We start from the raw sequence: 19437 nt of genomic DNA, 5'->3' as shown, positions 1-19437 counted from the left end.
ATACAGTGGATAGATTACAACTTACTCGTTATTCCCGACTTTATAAATTTGTAACAACTTCTCATTGTCCTCCGGGGTGATGAATTTATTTGCTTTTGATTTTGATGGCAGTGGCTTCAACTTCTTGGTCGCTTTCGATTCTTCTAAGTCGTCAATGTTGATAGGAACCAGTTGCATATTGGATGATGATCTTTTTTTTCCTACTGGTTTCTTCTTCAAATCGTACTCGAAATCAGAATCGAACTTATCCAACCTAGTTTTTTGCTTCAAACGTAATATCATAGATCTTGGTTCTTGTTTGACTCTTCCTATACCTCTTCCTCTTGCTCTTCCTTTTCCTTTTCCTTTCCCTCTCCCTCTAGGAGTTTTTGACAATTCAATATTCTCACTATTGGTTGCTTGTGGATCTCCCCCTACATTATCATCAGCTTCACTCAAAGTTCTTGGTTTATTCAATTCATCCAACATTACTTTCTTTTCTTTTTCTTGCTGCACTTTTTCATCATTCAAGCTCTGTATTTTAAGACAAAGAGCTGCATTATCCCTTTCCTTTTCAGCCAATATACCCCTTAGGCTATCTACCTCTGCTTGGATTTGTTGCAGGTTGGACCTCAATATTTGCACTTCATGGGAGAGCTCTGATTGTTCACCTATGTTTTGAACAAAAACCGAATTCTCTTTTTTTTGCATTTCAATTCTTAAACTCTGCAGTTCAAGAGAAACCTCAGATTTTTCCCTTTCAACTTCAAGTTTTGCTTCTTTGAGAGCTTTCATCTCGACAATTAAAACTTCCAACTCACGCTGTTCCAAGCTCCGCTCATGCTCAATGGTTCTAATCTGGTTCATTGCTACTTCCAGTTTTGTTATGTCAAGATCTTCGTAAGGTCGAGCATCATCCCTGTAGGCAATGGCACTAGGTGTGTTTGAAACAACTAGAGATAATTGTTCATGTAGTTCCTGCGTATTCTCAGGTGTGCTGTAGTGTCTACCCTCATATTGTGATAATTCATGACAACATCCATCAATGTGTTCAAGTTCGTCAGCATATTCTCCTATAGTTTTGTCATCTGTTTTTCTACCATACTCTGGATCCATGACTTTCTCACCAGATTGTTCCCCCTCATCAGCATTTGTAATCTCAACATTACCCTCTTTGTCTTCGTTGTATCCTCGATTAGCAGAACGTGTGTCACTGTCACTTTCAGTGTCAGATGGCACATAATCCACAGAAAGCAGTCTATCCTCTGCATCAGTTGCATTCAATTCTTTCTCAATAACCTGCAAGCACAATTTGGAAAAAAACAAACTAAATGTTATACAAAATTCCATTGTATAATACTAATGGAATAAGAACTATCAATAAAATAATAAATGGAATATAATGTTCAGTACAAAATAAACAATGGATTAACCTTATTTCATTTGTTATAAATGGTGGAATAATAAATTTTATTGAAAAAATAAGTGGAACAACATGTTCATTATTAAAGAAACAGTTTATTATCTTACGTCATTGAAGTTAATCAATGGATTATCTATGTTATTTACCTCAGATTTTTTAAGTTTGTCAATATATGTCTTGTCAAAATCCTTTCTTGGCCAATTCTTCTGGTTCCACTTTAAAAATCTGGGAAAGCTTGCTCCATCAACTGGTTTGAAGATTGTAGTATGTTCACAAAACCAGTACTGCAAGCAAATGAATTTATAATTAGGCAAAAAAATACATAACTATGTTATAAAATTGTTAATATTTCATTGAATATAATCTTACCGTCATCACAGTAACACAACCAGTAACCTTGACAGGGTTATTTATAAACTTCTTAACTGATTCCATCAAATAGCTAGCGATTGCCCTCGACCAATTATACTTTCTCATTTCATCTACATTGACGACATATTGAATGAAAGCCCACGGAAGCGTATCACCACTTGTAGAAAAAAATAAAGTCAAACAAATGTACAACGTTAGCAGCCTTGCTACATCAGCCGCATCGGTTACTGTATTGCCTTGAATAGCTGCATCCAAAGCAGCTTTTATATTTCTTGATCTCAGTATATTAACATCTCGAAATCTTGTTCTCACAAAATCCAGGTCTGTAGGCTTTGGGTGTCTTCCTAAATTCATCAATTCTTTACCAGATATCACACCAAATATAAGCTTAATGTCTTGCTCTGAAAGTCGAACTTTCTTCTTCCCCAACATGAAAGCTCCTTCATTGGTATTATACTTTTTGATGATTGCACATAAACTTTCATCTGTCTTTCTAAGCTTAATAGTTGGTTCTTTTCCAATCCATTGATTGAACATATGCCAGAAAGGAGTTTTCTTGATCATCTCCAACTGTTTTTTTGTGAATTTAAAGCTTTTGATCAATTTACCAATACCTTCAAGATTAGACTTGTACTGAAGTGGGTACACTTTCTTCTCCTTTATTGGTTTCGTGGCTCTTTCTTTTCTTTTTCTACTACTTGACATTTTGTTCTACTCCAAATAGATCCTGAAATATTGTTTAACAATGACTGAGATTCGTAATGAATGGAATATGCAAATACTAGGCAATTAACTGAACTAATATAAAGGCAATGTCATGGAATTACTATTTGAATGTTCAATTATTTCCGGTTAAAAAACAAATGGTATATGCTAATTAAAGTGACCAAAAACAATGGAAATAAGTTATTCCATTGATTATAAATAATGGAATAACATATCTGTTAGAAAATTCACGTAGTTCCATTGCGATTCTAAGTGGGTTAAGGAGATCCATTAGTTAAAACAATAGGGATATTAAATCTCTTTGAATATTCAATAATAACCAGTAACAAAACAAGTGGAAATATAACCCACAAACGAAATCAGTTGAAACAAGTCGTCAACTAGAACTTTGTTTCCCTACATACAATGCAATGGCTTTCAGTTTTTTCACTTACAAGTACTAACTATCAAACCAGTATAAACAATATTCAATGGAGTACAGAACGCAACCTCTTGATTTAGTCTAACATAGAACTCAGTCATGAAACAGAGATAGAAATCGATACAGATAGATATTAACAATGAATCACCAAAACTGCAGGTTTCAATGGAAGCTAAACAATGGAAATACCTCTCGTCAAAGGTTTAGAGAGGAAACGCCGGAGATTAGAGTGGGATGGCTGCAGAAATGCCGTCGAAATCGTCCGTTGATGAGAGAAACTTCTTCTGGTTAGGTTTTTGATTTGAGAGAGATGAACTGAACATTTGTCTCGTGAAAACGTAACGAAGACGCAATACATCGAAAACTGTTTCGTCCCCCGCTTTTCTAATTTTTTCAATTTCGCCCAGTCAACAAATGAGTCAGCATGCCACCTATAATTGGGCTCTTTTGGGCCACTAATATTTGGGTTAACTATCACTACTGTTACCACATAAATACATAACGGCTATTGGGAATAAAGCGGCCCATGACGCAACTTTGAAGGAAAAAGCCCAAAAACATGTAGTTCGGGCCTTGGGCTTGGGCCACTCCCGGCTTTCAACTCCAACCTGTCCAACACTATCCAGTCCAATCAGTGAATAAAGGAACTTGGGCTTATAACCATAGGCCCAATCCTCAACCCTCTCTCTTTCAGCATCTCAGCATCGGTGATGGAAGTGTCATTCTCAAGCAGAGAGATTCAGAGAGGTGTGCGTTTATCAGTAGACTTGAATTCTCTGGGTGGCCGGATTCCAACGGCCAAGAGAAGAGAGAAATCATGAGATGTGCTCATTCTGCTTCCCTTTGGAATTCATCTACCGGGAAATTCAAAGCCTCTGCGTTCTGCTCTCATCCGTCTACCAGCAGCTGGTCTTCTATGTCCTTGATTGTTCAACAATTCGGATTTTGCAGATCTTCAGGAGAACTAGAAGGGATAAAGTAAGACTTTATTTTAATTGGTATGCCTATGCCTATTCCCATAGTGTGATTTACATTTTTTACGTTGCTGATTTCAACCATGTTTAGGTTAATTTCTCTAGGATACAATGAAATTGCCTATGCGTCTAGTGGCTGTTGTTATAAAAAAAAAAAAAAAAAAGTGATCTTGATTTTTCTTGTTGGTGAATTGTTGGTGAATTGTTCTATTATTGGGATGGTGAAATTGACTGTGCTAACTTGAAATGCGAGAGGAAGCAAGTTCAAAATTTCACGCCCACCAATTTCTACGTGATTTCATTAATTTTTGGTCCCATGGAGGTTTTATGGAGTTAATTCTCCTTTGTGGGCTTCGGCCCTCGTCGTCCCTCATGGGTTTTCGGCTTGGGATGGGGAATTCTTGGTTAAAAAAATAAAATAAATTCTATTACCTAGTCTCTTGCTACATTGGTGTTTGCTAATTACTCGTTTATTGTGAAGAGCTTCCTGGTTAGATTGTCATGTTTGGCAGTGCATTATCTTTTCAAAGACCATAAAAAAGTTGTCACTAGTACTCTCCTTTTCCCAATATCACTAGATAGAAAAACACACATAAACTACAACTTCCCCTTAGGAATTACAAACCCAGAAAACCCAATTCCCAAGAGATTCATACGCACCATTCTATCTTACATAAACCAATCATTACAGAGAAACTTCAAAACTCTACTCAAGTAGTTGGGCAACAAAAGTAAGGAACTCTAGCTAATATATATAGAAGAAGTTTCAACAAGATGGAAGATCATCAGGAGGAGGAAGCAATGACTGAGAAGGGTGTGGACCATCTTTCACTATGAATCCTGTAGCCAGACCCCATGAAGTATGTTCTTCAAGATGACAATGTATGAACCAGACACCTGGATTGTCTGCTTTAATTCTTATTGCAGCCCATCCCCCCATTGGAACAGCCACTGTGTTTCTCTCTGGAGGATCAACAAGGTTGTAGTTTACAGGATCCTTCTTGACATCAAAGTTTCCAAACCCTCTTCCAACAATGAAGAAGTTGTGTCCATGGACATGAATTGGGTGGTTCTCTGGGTTAAGAAAGTTCTGGTCTTGTAGAACTATTTCTATGCTGGTACCATATGGAACCACTATAAGTTTAGTCCCAAATTCAGTGTTCATGTTCTCCTTCACTGGATCAATGCCAGTATAATTGAATTCATGAGGTGGCTTTTCGGGGAAATCAGAATTGAAGCCTCCCTTGCTCTGGTTTTTGTAATGTGATTCCAGTAAAGATGTGAATGGACGAACAAATGACTGGTTGTTCATGGAAGCAAGGTATCTCTTACCATTGAATCCTTTGCAGGGTTTATTAGCAGGGCAGTCTTGAAGTTGAAGGCCTATTGTTGTGACGATTCGCTTGTCGATTGTTTTGGGGACTCTACATGGGTACCGAGGAGTCGCAAGGCTTCGAAGCTTGAAAGCAAATTGTGTGGCAAACTTATGGTCTTCCATTGCAGGAAGATTGTCCAATTGAAGACTAGTTGGAGTAGCTGGTATGTTAAACTTTCCAGTACCTATATTTTTATACCTTAAATAGCCGGTTGTGGTGGAATTGTTGAAGGGGAAAACTGAAGTTAGATAAGCTCTGGCTGCCATTACAAACATGCCTGTGGAGTCAGGGACTTGGTCTGCAGTGAGTAGAACAGTTGTGGTCTGTCCTGGTGCAACCATAACAGCTTTGGTTTTGAATGGTTTTGTGTACACTGCATCAGTCTCCACAACTGTCAACATGTGCCTTGATACGGAGAAGAAAAGTTCATCGTTCAGCGCTGCGTTGATGATTCTAAGCAAGTACGTCTTCCCCGGTTCGACTGTGTAGATGAAGGTATCTGCAGGATATAACCAACAAGAGATTCAAGTTCCTGCTAATTATGTCATAAAAATTGTCTGGTAGAATTCTTATGTAACCTTTGGTAGAGCAAGGAAAGAGAGGTCCTGGCAAGCCATTAATAGTGTAAGCTTGAGAAATAACAGGTCCAGCTCCAGTTTTCATCATATCAATTTCTACTTCATCTGGATTCTCATTCCACCATTCACCTGTACTTACAGACAAAGCCAACATTTGAGAATCTCAAAAACCTATTAAAAGACAAAAATGTCAAAAGTCTTTTTTTTTTAACCGAGAATTTTCCACCCAACATGTCCATCGGACAGTTGAATCAGCTCTAAACTCGGGCCCATCAACCCAACTTGCTCCTCGTAAGCAACAATAAAGACCGGGCCAAAGCCTGTGTAGATAATAACACCGAAATTGATAGGTGTGGGAGTTGAACTAGCAACTTCTCGCACTTACAAGGAGTTGCCACAGTCAACTTCACCATCCCGGCTAAAGCTTCTTAGTTCAAAAATGTCAAGCCTTTTTATATGTATACGTATATCGTATATATATATATATATATATATATATTACCAAATATGATGGGGAAATCAGCTTGGACTCTGGGGGAGAATGGATAGGGCATGCGAGGGTAGATGATGAAAGCACCATAGACAGAAGCTCTTTGCCAAGCATAGTGAGCATGCCACAAGAGGGTGCCTCTTTGGTCTATAACAGTGAACTTGTATGTATAAGATTGGCCTCCTCTGATTGGGCATTGTGTCACATATGCTGGACCATCTGCCCATCCTGTTCTCAGCTGCCTTATTCCATGCCTACCACAACACAACAAAACCATACATACATATATGAGTAACCAAATTGGGAATCTTGTTTGGTTTAGGCTTAACATTCTCTTATTTTGTCTTGTTCATATTTTTTAGTATTTAATATGCTACCATGAATACCCCCAAGAGAAAATAATTGAGAGAGACAGATGCTTTCAAATCAACAGAGAATAGAAGCAAAGTAAAAGGACAAATTGGTTTCAACCCTGTATTAATTAGTTTCTCATTTTCTTGTTATTGATAGAGAAATACATAAAACATGACCTTGTTCGGTGGATAATTGGATGAGTTCCACTTTATAAAAAAATACGTGAAACAAATCATCTATTCTTGGCTTGATATTGGAGTTTGGTAACAATTGTTCTCTTTTGAAATATAAAAACCCATATGAACTAAAAAAGGCCAACAGGTAGGTGCATCAACAACAAATTAATCATTGTTTGAATGAGTGATTTGGAGTGAGAGATATTATTCCAAAGGAAATAAAAGACAGAATATTTGTTGAGATAAGAGACAAACTTTGTGGGGAAGAAGAGATTGATTAGGGTCAAACAACTGTACATGGTGAAGGGAAAAATATCAGATCAACACACACCAATACAACTGATATGATTGTGGAGAGAACTTGCAAATTAACTGACTCTGATTTTTTTTTTGGTAACCGAGAAATTCGGGCTGTCATGACTTCGCACACAGAAGTTGTTCACTTGACGATAGGATAAGTCGGGTCAAAATCCAATACGTTACCATAAAGATATTACTCCTACTGAGAACCGAACTTAGGAATTTTCAGGTCCAAAAGAGATACACCAACTAGGCAACTATGAAAAATTGATAACTAAACTCCCTTATTAGTCTAGCTAGAAATTGGCGGAAAGTTTTCAACCATATATCCCAATGAAAAGAAAATAACATATCCACTTCTATCAAGACATACTTTTTATTAAAAGAACAAATTATTGAAGTATATTATATATATATATATGTATATGTATATGTATATGTATGTATATACTCACCAGTGCAAGGTAGTATTCTGGTCAATACGGTTTGTGACCTTAATTTCAACATTATCACCTTCATGAACAGCAATAGTTGGTCCTGGATATTGTCCATTCACTGTTAGAAGTGACTTTGTGTGACACAAACGAGTCACCTCCTTCCATTCAAGCTGCAAACAATACAACAAAACACAACACTTTATATACATACATATAATTAACCCTTCAATCTCTGCATAAGTGAAACAAATTACAATAAAACTAACTACAATACGTTCATATAATTACGGTAGCTTAAAAATTACACTAAAATGAAGGCGGCGAGTCGTCGCCGGGGATGAAGAACCAGAAGGCAGTACTATCAAGAGCAGTAGTATTATTGCCACCATGAAAACCCTGCAATATTGCTGGTAATAAACCTCCATTTTTGTCTCTTAGAACACCTCTTGTATAACCTGCAGAGACTTGGACATGCACACATCAGTATTTATACTTGGGGATTTTGCTTGATTAAATTTATAATGCTTTGAATTTTATTTATTATATGGACATTCTCTTTCAATAATTTTCCATGAAGACACGTTCTTGTGAGGTTGGATCCTGGATGGGTAGGTGAAAATGTGACAGGATATGTATTATATATATAACATATAACATATAACATATAACATATATATATGTTCAAACAATCACTATAATTTGAATGAAATTTGTCACATATATAGCTTAGAATGCTTTTGATTATTCACCAAAGAAAAATAATTTCATGTAAGGGAGAAGTTTTGAAATGACCCCTAAACTTTTGTGAATAGTTTAATTTATCCTCTAAATTTCATTTAGGATCAATTTAGCTCTTCAACTTCCAAGATTATAGTCTGTTAGCCCTTTGGTCAAATTTCCGTCTATTTTAACTGATGTAACATATTTTTCCATTAGCTACATGACATATGATAAAGTGTAGTTATTTTTTAGGGTCAATTTACCCTTGTAGTTATAAAACTTGTTAATTCAAGTCCCTTGTAAATTGTTATAACATATCAAATTATCCTATATTTTTTACATGTCATTTGCGAATAACTTAATTTCGGTGCCATGTCAGAAAAAACTGCCACATCAGTTAAAACAGACAGAAATTTTGCGCAGGGGCTAACGGACTATAGCCTTGGAAGCTGAGGGATTAAAGTGATCCTAAATGAAATTTAGGGAGTAAATTAATCCATTTACTAAAGTTAAGGGGCGATTTTAAAACTTGTCCCTTTATGTAACTTGTATTGAGACCTACATGTACAACCATGCTTCATTATATGTTCTCTCTAATTCCCAAAAAAAGTTCAATAATACTTCACATTTGTCATGTTCTTAATGTCTCTTAATACAATATTCGGATTCTTATGGGTCAAAAAGTGATGGTGGTTGTGATACAAGAACTAAAAAGTAAAATGAGATTAAATTAATTAATTAAAAAAATAAAATCAAAGGTGGGTTGGTGATGGATCAACTCACACCACATATCAAGGTGAGGTATCTTGGTACATGTTGTTTGCGGATAATATAATTCTAGTAGATGAGACAATAGTGAGAGTCAATTCAAAACTCGAGATGTGGATGCAACTCTTAGAGTTCAAAGAATTTAAATTAAGAGACAACATATCTAAAAATGCATGTAGTAGAAATGTGAATGTTTCGAAGGATGTGTGGGGCACATAAGATAAAAAAAATGATATTATTAGATATAATGTAGGAGTAGCACCAATTGAAGATAAGTTGAGAGAAAATGTTTAAGATTGTATGTGCATGTACAATGTAGAAATAGTGGCACAACGGTGAGAAGAATCAAAAGAATATATATATATATATATATATATATATATATATATATATATATATATATGAGACAGCAAGAAGCGAGGATGAAAACCTAAAAACACATAAATTGAAGTACTAGGAAAGAATATGGATTAAATGAAAAATAATATTAGATAGAAATGAACGGCAAAAATGAATAGAGCTATTAGATTTCCATTCTTTTTCTAAGAAATTCATGTAACCCACTCCAATTAAGGTTGAGATAATGATAATGACAATGAAAGGTGGGTTGGTGAGTTTTCAATTCATTCATGTATGGCAACACACTTTGGACCAAGTTAGACTCTTTATTGATTCACCAATAGACAACACAATTTCGTTGTAGCTTCCTATTGTTAAGTGGGGTGGTACACTAATTGGGTCTTGATTTGGCTATATATTGAACTAGTTGTAATTACATATGTATATATATATATATATATATATATATATATATATATATATATATATGCCAAGATATTACAAAGAGAAAATTAATATTATTTGGAGAGACATTGCTGGGTTCCTATGCAGCCCTACACCACCAACCTAATTTAATTAAGGTGACCATCCTTAGAGGCCAATTATATTTTAATTTAACAGCGCAGTTAATTAATAATCAATGCATACTTTAGCATAACATAGATTCAACTAATTAAGCATAAGTACAAATAAAAAATTTACATATATATATTTTTTATGGGATTTCAAAAATTAGGTACTGTCGGGTGAATTTAATAATAGACGTCTATTGGTTGTCCATTGTCCAACACTCCTCCTTTCAAGAATCAAGACCTATTTGAAAGAGAATATAGTAAGAACCATATATCCCGTGCCCAATCACCGCAAACTACATATTCTCCCAAACTTAGGCTTAAAATAAGGTTGAAGCTAATAATAATATATATTAGATAATTTGTAGCCGGACGATGGAGACTTTAATTTAAATATTAGTATTAATTAAATATGTAGATTATGAAGTAGATCAATCAAAGGAGCACATGCATACAGCATATACATACAACAAGTCCGTCAAATGAGCAGAAAATAACAAGTCAAGTAGTGTTGACCTAATTACATTAATTATGTACATATATACACACACTACATGATTAAGCGACTAGTCTTGTATTATTGAGTAACTTCTTTTTTTTCAAATGCTAATTATTCTTTCACTTTTGGCCTATTAGAGCATCTTAAGGTGGTAGGACAGAATATTTCACCAAACAAGATTTTAGAGAGAGTGGCTATTCTTTCGGGGAAAAGTTAATAATTAAAGTTGATGACGTCTGGAATAGGATCGACCTATCAAACGGATCAGCCAAGTCAGACCGAACCAGAGTAGTTGAATTCCTTCTTCACTAGTGAGTATTTCCTCTCCTTCCTGCCACAAGAAGCAAACATAAGCTACGGTATGACTCTGAGGGTGTGCTCGGGGGACCTTTCTGACGCTCAAGTTAGTATGGGACTAAACTTGGGAGGATGGCTCATTGCTCGGAGCTTTGCCTCTTACTCAGTAAGTAATTTTGAGTCCAATAGTTAGAATGTTTTCCTGGCGTTTGAGGTGCCCTTTTTATATGAACTGAAGTATTCTTGTTATAGTAGGAGTTGAACTCTCTCTCATTGATTCTCACGAGAATTTCTCGGAGGGCAAACCCCATCCGTGTTCCTCTCCAAAGTGGAGTTGGACCCTGCTAGGAGTTAGTGTCCTATTAGGACATTATTATATTGAAGTTGTACTTTACCATGATCAGATGGACGTAATGTACCTTGGTCGCATAAGGGTGAACTCATCTCAGTCTAGTATGGCAGCCTACCTCGGTTGGGTTAGGTATAATTATCCTCGGTTGGTATCTAGAAAGCTACCTCAGTCGGTCCCGAGGTACTTTCTTACTAATGTCCAGCTGGATAACTTTTGCCTAACTAGCTCAGAGGTGCCACGTGTCCATGTATGATTGGTAGGGTTATTTTGACAACATCAAAAGTATTTGCAAAACGTCATATATTAAATTAGCAGTAAAGAAAGGGATTGAGTTGTATGTACATGATTTCATGTGTATCATGTGGGATATGTAGAGCCCATAAATTCACTTAGATACCATCGATCCAACTTAACATTTGGGATAACTGAAATAGCAGCGGATGAGATATGTATCATTTTCGTTAAATTATTGACTCCCAATCTTAATGCTAAAAGCCACTTTTGGAGAGAGAAAGACCCTGAAATATGTATATATATTGCCCCACTCATGATCATTTTTTCCCCTTTGGATAAGCCACTCATGATCATATTCATATACAACTACATTTGACTTTTATAAGTTACTTTTGGAAACCCTAAATTTGTTCTTATAATCATATATATATATTTAGAAGATCGTGAGTTTGATTTTCATTGGAATCACACGCTGAACCTTTATTTAATTTATTATGTCGTCAAGTGGGAATATTCTGTCCGAGTGTGAATTTATGCTCATATTGAATATTTAAATGGCAAACTTGTATAATATTATTCTGAGTTAAAACAAAGAGTTCCATCACTATTTAGAACCAAATTACTTCGACAATGAAAGGGGGTACTTAAAAAAGAGCTACACAATAAGAATAAGATGACGAAATTATCTGGAATCTTCTGTGATGGGACTACTACCAGTCTACCACTTGCATGCTAGTGTCTTGTAAATATCAAACCAGCCACACATTTGAGTGGAGGGTCCATAGTCCTCGAAGATTTAAGCAATAATAGGTAGTTGCTAATGGACCTCTATATACAATATCGAGGGAGCTTCCAAATTTTTTTTTCATTTTTGTTTTCATATTTATGTCCTTATTATATGAAATATATGTTCAATGTTTTTCATGCACAAACAGACATGGGCCCTGAAAATATTCTCAATTTGGATCAAAGAGAATGAATGAATGAAATGTAAGTTTAGTAAGGGTAGATAATGGAGCGAACAAGCAATCAAATTAGTTGGAAGAGAAGTAATAAGAAGTAAGGCTTTTAAATATATTGGTTCGATTTTTCAAGCAGACGGAGATATAAGTGTTGATGTAGTTGATAGGATTAAAAATGGGCGGGGTAAGTGGAAGAGTGCATTTGGGGTTTTATGCGACTGAAGGATTCCCTTATGTTTGAAGGAAAAATTCTATAGGTAAGCTGTACGACCCGCAATAAGGTAGGAGTGGTACTTATTGGACATAAATTACAAGAAAATCGTTTAAGATGGTATGAATATGTTCAATGTAGAGATAGTGGTGCAATGGTGAGGAGAAACAACAGTATTTGTATAAGAGAAAGTAAGAGGTGACGAGAAAGACCATAAAAGACGTGGCTTCAAATAATAAGAAACGATATAAAAGTAGTAGGAGTGGAAATGAATGTATAAAATAAATACACGTGGTGGATTTTTGTTGATGTTTTCATAGATTCATGTAGCAATGGGCTTGGCTGGGCCGAATGATTTGGACTTGGGCCCAATCAAACATACTGAAAAACGAGGGTCTTTTATTCTGCAAATCAGATGCGCGGGAGTGACGGTTGGAGACAGTTTCACAGCAGCTGTTTGTTTTCCATGAAAATTTCAGCAATCAATCAGCAAACTCCAAGCCACAGAAGCGCAAAGAAAAACCCATACCCGTCCAAGAGAACGTTAACCCAAGGGAAGAACAAATTCTCGAAGAGCAAGTCGCAGACGCGCAATGGCCAATACGACTCTGCTCTTCCAGTATTCAATGCGATGCCCCGCAGATGCTTGCTCTCCAACAACGCCATGATATTGATATATATATATATATATATATATGGGTATTTGTTAAATGGCCGGTTTGATCTTGCAAGAGATATGTTCGATAAAATGCCTGAAAGAGACTTGGTTTCTTGGAACGTGATATTGAGGGGATAGGGGGCTGAAATTATTCTAGTAATTTCACCTGATCTACACCATCCAATGCAATAATGCATTGATTTGACAACACTACACCCAATACATTCAATGGTGTAGATCTGGTGAAATTGCTGGAATGATTACAACAAATCCTTTTCCGATATTGAGTGGGTATGTGAGGAAATGAGACCTTTCCACCGCACGTACCTTGTTTGAGAGAATGCCTAAAAGGGATGTTCTCTCTTGGAATGCGATATATAAGGGAAACACTCAGGTTGCCTGCATAACCCTTAAGCATAATATGCGGAGAGATTGTTTCTAGTAAAGATTTTATGTTTGGCTTGCTCAAATGAGTGCCTGTCATTGTATATATATATATATAAGTGTGTATATCATATAAGATTACATAAAGACCCTTTGTACACATTGACACTAATATCTAGGAACTAAACATGTAACCTCTAAGTTGCTCCACTACAACTTTACCACTGGATCACATGTTTGCCTTTTATAGCTTGCCTGAATAAAACTGCAAATATATCCGAATGCAAACAAAATACACTACTGATTTTCATCAAAATATAAATACAGTACAATAAATACACTGTTTAAGGGCAAAGACCAATGAGAACACAATACAATGATTTTAAGAGTAACTATGAGAACAAAGACCTACAGTTAGCTTCTACCTCAAAACCAACAATAAGGATTGTAGATGATGACTGTTATTGCCCACTGTGTATCCGCATAATGGGGAAAATAATAGGCAGAGTGTGGACTTAAGCACCATGTATCAGTATAATGGGGAAAAATGATAGGCAGAGAGTGGACTTAAGCTCTGAGTACACGACTGAGATTAAAAAGTACAGTATCAAGCGTGGAGAACTGCAATTTTTTGAGACAATCCATCAACTGCCTCATCGTTGGCCTCAGCAATTGGTTCATCCTGGAAATCGGAAAGTAAATATGTTATAAACAGCATAGGCAGCATATCTATATTACATAAAACCACATTCTCTAAACAACATTAAACTCAGATTGAGAGAATTCCACAAAACCAAAATTTCCTTGAAAAACATAAAGGCCGCAATTATGATCACAAAAGACGGAAATAGGTGCCATCTTTGTCGCTTTGGTTTAAATTTGACCTTCTGTGCATAGACAGCTGAAGAGACCCATGACATTAGAGGCTGCAGACTTACATTTAGATAGATATTATCACACCCATCACAAGACGTAACGATAAGAGCAAGAATCAAAGCCTCATTGTCATGTCAAACCACCTATCTTAAAACCTTTCAATTTCATACATGGCTTAGAAAAATATCCTAACTTCTATTGACTTCATGATCTCTGCCACATTGACAATGGATCCAGTATGTGGTAGAGAGTAAGAGAATTACTGCAAACAAACATTAGTTACCTGTAAATCATTCCTCGATTGCACACCTACACATTTGGAACCACTAATGCTAGCACTCTTCAGCAGGCTTCGGACACTGTAATTTGGCTTGGCAACTCCATTTTGTGCCTCCGTGTTTGGAAGTCCTGAGCCATCAGACTGCTGCGACCCTGGGGGACTCTGAAGAGTTGTAGCTACAGAAGCTGCAGTTCGACCCAATTCGTCATTTTGGCTTGTGGTATCATCCTTGGGTGCGGGAACCCGCTCCCTGAACAAAGTTAATATGGTAAACTTCGTATCTTTGAGAAAAGCCATCCTGAAACTAACTCATCAAGGTTCTTAGAAGAAACATCCCAAAACCTACTTCTAACACATACCTAGGCAAAGAAGCATGCTGCCTTTGGAGTGGAGTGCCTCTTTCACCTTTACCATAATTGTCCTCAAGATGGGCAAATTGTCGCTTAAATCGATCAACACCACTACATTGACCCAAAAAAAAAAAAAACCTTCAGTTACTGGATAAATAAATGCCCAAAACAATAATTCCAAAAATAAAATTTCGAGAACCTAAGAGAATCACCAATTGCAACCTAAGTTGATCAATTTTGTTTCAATGGGTAAATACTAAATCCCTCCACCTTGATCACACGAGCGATGAATTAACCCAAGAGTTGAGTGAGGGGAATAATAATTGTAAAAAGAAATTTTCAAGAACCTAAGAGATAACCACCGATTGCAATCTAAGTTGATCAATTTTGTTTCAATGGGTAAATCCCTCCACCTTGACTGCACGAGCGATGAATTAAAACCCAAGAGTTGAGCGAGGGGAAAAGATGTGCTTACCATCTAACCCTTCGCATCATATTGATCAGTTGTTAAATAACTATTCACTGAATAACACAAATAGCACCCGGGAAAACATGAAATCCTATAAGCTAATCAGAAGTTTTCAATTGATAACATCTTGAAGGACACATATTATCTAATTTATCTTAAGCTAACCTTAAAAGTACAAGGAAAAAAACTCAAAAAGAGAAGGAAAAATTTAAATTTATCGAATAACAAGAATCTTAAAGTTCCTTCACTTAGCAGCTAGACAAAGAAAGTAACGCATCCAATCACGAACACAACATATACTGTAGTAATAATAATATTATAGTTTTGTAAATGCATACAACACAAAATATGATAATTTTCTTACCTAGGGTACATGAAACTAGTCTGTTCTCCACCACGAAGGTACTCCTGCAGCATCTGAGGATGATACTCTAATATCTGTTTCGACAAACCGGAATATTCATTATAGATATGGTAATGAGAAAGAGTTAATATATATCAAGGCAACAATAATAAGTGCTAGTGCTATACCTCTCGATAAATTAACTCTCTCACATCATCCTTTGCCAACTTCCTCCTCTCAAACTCAAACTCTAGTTTTGAAATGGGCTGAGTGGATGGTTCACGATCCACATTTGACAAACCGTGAAAGTAGGGATCAGCTAGAGCCTGCAAACATAAGTGTAGTTAGAAATCATCATGATCCCATAACTATCATAGTTCTTATGTCTGTCGATCTTAATTAAATTTACTATCAGAGGTACTGATTCTAACTAACCTCTTCAGCTGTTGGACGATCTTTAGGATCAAATGCAAGCAGGCGCGCCAATAGTCGAAGAGCCAATGGATCTACATTAGGAAACTTTTGTGTGAACGAAACTGGTGGTTTCTTTCTCATGCTACTCAGATACCTCCTTGCCTTTTCATTTCGAATCTGCCGATATCAAGATAACAGTTTACAAAGTCACATTATAAACAAGAAGCATGGCAAGAAGGCAGAAAGCAATGTAAGGAGAAATTTGAGGATTTAGTACTCAAACCCAAGTAATATGCAAGAAAAATTTCAGTATAATGGTACAAGAATTAAGAAAATATGATAAATCAGCTCACAATTTAGATCAATTTTCTATTGAACAACACAAAACCAGGACTAGATTGAGATAACAAACCCTTGATATGGATTCAGCAGCAGGGGTGCCAAGTACATCAGTCATGAGATCCAACTGGTGAACCACATTTTTCCCAGGAAAAAGCGGTTTTCCAGTAAGCATTTCTGCAAATATGCATCCAATGCTCCATATATCAATTGCAGGAGTGTACTGCAAAATGTAAAAGGGATTAATAATTACACAACAAAGGCTCTTTGGGTTCTATTTTCATTTTCTAATTTTAGACAATAGAGAAAGGTCCAAAGGCAATTTGCATAATTCATATGCCCTTGCCTATCAACCAACAAAACACGCAATACGCAAAAGATTGCCTGCTGTACAATGATAAGGAAGTGCTTACTTTGGAGAAAAATGAGCCACAGAGTTCAGGAGCACGATACCATCTAGTTGCAACATAGTCCTGCATATGAATAAACAACGTCAATCAGCAATTAGCACTTCAGAGGCTTGCCTTTAGTCATTCGATTTGGACTACAATTGCATTTTAGTCACTTTTCTATGAAAGAAGGCAGAGGTTTTAGGCAACACAAAGACATCCATGTCTGAGCAACATACTGTCCAAAAGATAGCGGATGGGGCATCATTAAACGATACTCGAGCAAGACCAAAATCGCATATCTTCAATTTGCAATCAGCATTGGCAAGGATATTTTTTGGCTTTAGATCTCGATGAAATACATTTGCTGCAAGACAATCAGGGCAGTTAACGAATTATCTTAAAAGCATAAAGTACAAAGGACAACTAAGAGGCACCAACCTGTATGTATAAATTTAAGACCACGAAGAAGTTGGTACAAGAAAAACTGATAATGCTCAGGAGTAAGATCATCATTTGCCTTAATTACTTGGTGAAGATCAGACTCCATCAATTCAAAAACAACATAAATATCTCTGAATTCTCGGCGGGATGGAGGAAGCATTATATGTTTTATTTCAACAATATCTGCATGACGAAGCAACCGTAGGAGTTTAATTTCTCTCAGAATCCGTGTGGCATCAGAGACATGCTCAAAAACATCATTAATCTTCTTTATCGCAACCCTTTCTCCTGTATGTGTGTCAACTGCGGAACCAACAACACCATAACTTCCTTTCCCAACGACTTCAAGAACTTGGTAACGGCTTGCCTCTCCATACTCGGTGAAGAACTCTGCTTCTAGGGCACCCTGATTTTGAGAGAATGATTTTCAAGTGATTCATAGATGAGAAAAATACACTACAAAATACTGCAGTGGTTTAAAGGAATCAAAGAATACAATCCAAACAGGAGAAGGAACAACAAGCACACGGGTGAATAACTCAACTAAATTAGATCACAATTCACAAAGCAGATCACTTTTTTCCTTTAATATTCATACAACCCACCAGTACTACTTGATTTAATTTTGTGTTGGAGTTTATTCAAAGAGACCAAACAAAGCATGCCAAAATTAAATAAGTTAAAAGGGGAAAAACAAAATAGGAATCAAACAAAAAACAGACAATCACAAACCCAGATCAGTACAGACAAAAAAAACTGGCGGATCTCCATTAGAGAGAAAAAGAGATTGAAAAGATACCTTCTTCTGCGAATCCATGATTAATGGCAAGGTACTACGTTTGGGTACTCTGATTAGGTTTAATCCAGAGAGATCGAAATCTTCAATTACAGCGAGCTCCTTCTCCTCCTCTTGTTCTCCTTTTTGAACAGCCGATTTCGACGATCGCGCGGTTAAATCGGCGAGGACTCCATCGCCATTGTGATTAATAATAGTTGTATTATTAGACGTAGAATTGTTGTTGCTGTTGATGAAATGGTGGCGTTGAAACCAGCGACGAACACCGTCCACGAGAGTTCCAGTCCCCATATAAACTCCACGCTCGTGATTACCAGCCAAGCAATCTCAGCATTGCCCGCTCTTGACTCTCTCTCTCTCCCCTTGCTCTCTTTCTCTCTCCGATTCGTGTCGAACTTCCTATTTTTGGGTTCTTTTAATTTCTGATTTTTCTTGCTCGAACGACGCGGAGGAAAGTGATGGGTTTGAGGTGATGTGTTCCGAACTGTTCACGCTCTTACGTTTTTCTTTATTGTGTTTTTTTGCTCCTCGTATTTTACTCAATATGGCGTGTATACTTTCAGTTATTTCAATATCACCCCTCACTCGATAACCACGAGTAACTCATATGACACTCATTTCTATGGTATTTCATAGAGGTCTTGAGTTCGAGCATCCTCATTCCTTCCCTCTATATTCAAAAAAAATATCACCCCTCATTTTTTGAATATTTAAATCTGTCTTCCCTATATTTATACTCTCAACCTCTCATAGGATGTACGTATTCATTGGAATTAACGAGTGTCTAATCTTAGTCATTGTAACTGATCAAAAGTTATCTAATTAATATTAGCTGTTGGATCTAACGAATGGTTGAGATGAAAAAAAAATTTTAAAAAATTATTTCACAAAATTACCACTATATTTCGACACGAAAGGTCACAGTTTCGGACGGCCAACCCACTGAAACGAGGTTGCCGACTACGACAAACTTTTTCTGGCAACCTTAATCATGTCGGAAACTGAACTTAAAGCCATGTCACCGCCGCCTCTTCCCGTCGTCAATTTCGACATTCGCTCTTACCAATAATGATATCATTCAACTCGTCTCGATGAGGCACACCTTCCCCAACTAGTTTTCAGCTGAAATTTGGCG

The 19437-nt window shown here is 36.6% G+C and overlaps 3 protein-coding genes across 3 annotated transcripts; 1 reads left to right on the top strand and 2 right to left on the bottom strand.

Annotated features, from left to right (window-relative positions):
* The first annotated feature begins 2910 nt into the window (after nucleotides 1-2910).
* Nucleotides 2911-4169, top strand: LOC119986977. Its single transcript, XM_038831663.1, has 4 exons — nucleotides 2911-2936; nucleotides 3081-3208; nucleotides 3548-3899; nucleotides 3987-4169. Exons 1-4 carry the CDS (start codon nucleotides 2911-2913, stop codon nucleotides 4138-4140), a joined length of 660 nt encoding a protein of 219 aa, XP_038687591.1. The 3' UTR covers nucleotides 4141-4169.
* Nucleotides 4170-4632: 463 nt separating this feature from the next.
* Nucleotides 4633-8064, bottom strand: LOC119987070 (laccase-1). The gene is made up of 5 exons (XM_038831800.1): nucleotides 7912-8064; nucleotides 7625-7776; nucleotides 6352-6593; nucleotides 5850-5978; nucleotides 4633-5770 (listed from the first exon to the last, which is right to left on the bottom strand). The coding sequence occupies exons 1-5, from the start codon at nucleotides 8029-8031 to the stop codon at nucleotides 4662-4664; spliced, it is 1752 nt and encodes a 583-aa protein (XP_038687728.1). The 5' UTR covers nucleotides 8032-8064; the 3' UTR covers nucleotides 4633-4661.
* Nucleotides 8065-13876: 5812 nt separating this feature from the next.
* Nucleotides 13877-18696, bottom strand: LOC119987069 (mitogen-activated protein kinase 9-like). The gene is made up of 11 exons (XM_038831799.1): nucleotides 18306-18696; nucleotides 17504-17912; nucleotides 17302-17429; nucleotides 17087-17146; nucleotides 16747-16896; nucleotides 16356-16511; nucleotides 16109-16246; nucleotides 15942-16015; nucleotides 15118-15219; nucleotides 14762-15008; nucleotides 13877-14284 (listed from the first exon to the last, which is right to left on the bottom strand). The coding sequence occupies exons 1-11, from the start codon at nucleotides 18591-18593 to the stop codon at nucleotides 14210-14212; spliced, it is 1827 nt and encodes a 608-aa protein (XP_038687727.1). The 5' UTR covers nucleotides 18594-18696; the 3' UTR covers nucleotides 13877-14209.
* Between the last annotated feature and the right edge of the window lie 741 nt (nucleotides 18697-19437).

The sequence above is a fragment of the Tripterygium wilfordii genome, chromosome 20 (genome assembly GCF_013401445.1).
Source record: "Tripterygium wilfordii isolate XIE 37 chromosome 20, ASM1340144v1, whole genome shotgun sequence".
Classification (NCBI taxonomy): Eukaryota; Viridiplantae; Streptophyta; class Magnoliopsida; order Celastrales; family Celastraceae; genus Tripterygium; species Tripterygium wilfordii.
The sequence above is the reverse complement of the archived record's forward strand: the minus strand, read 5'-3'. Positions and strand labels throughout refer to the sequence as shown.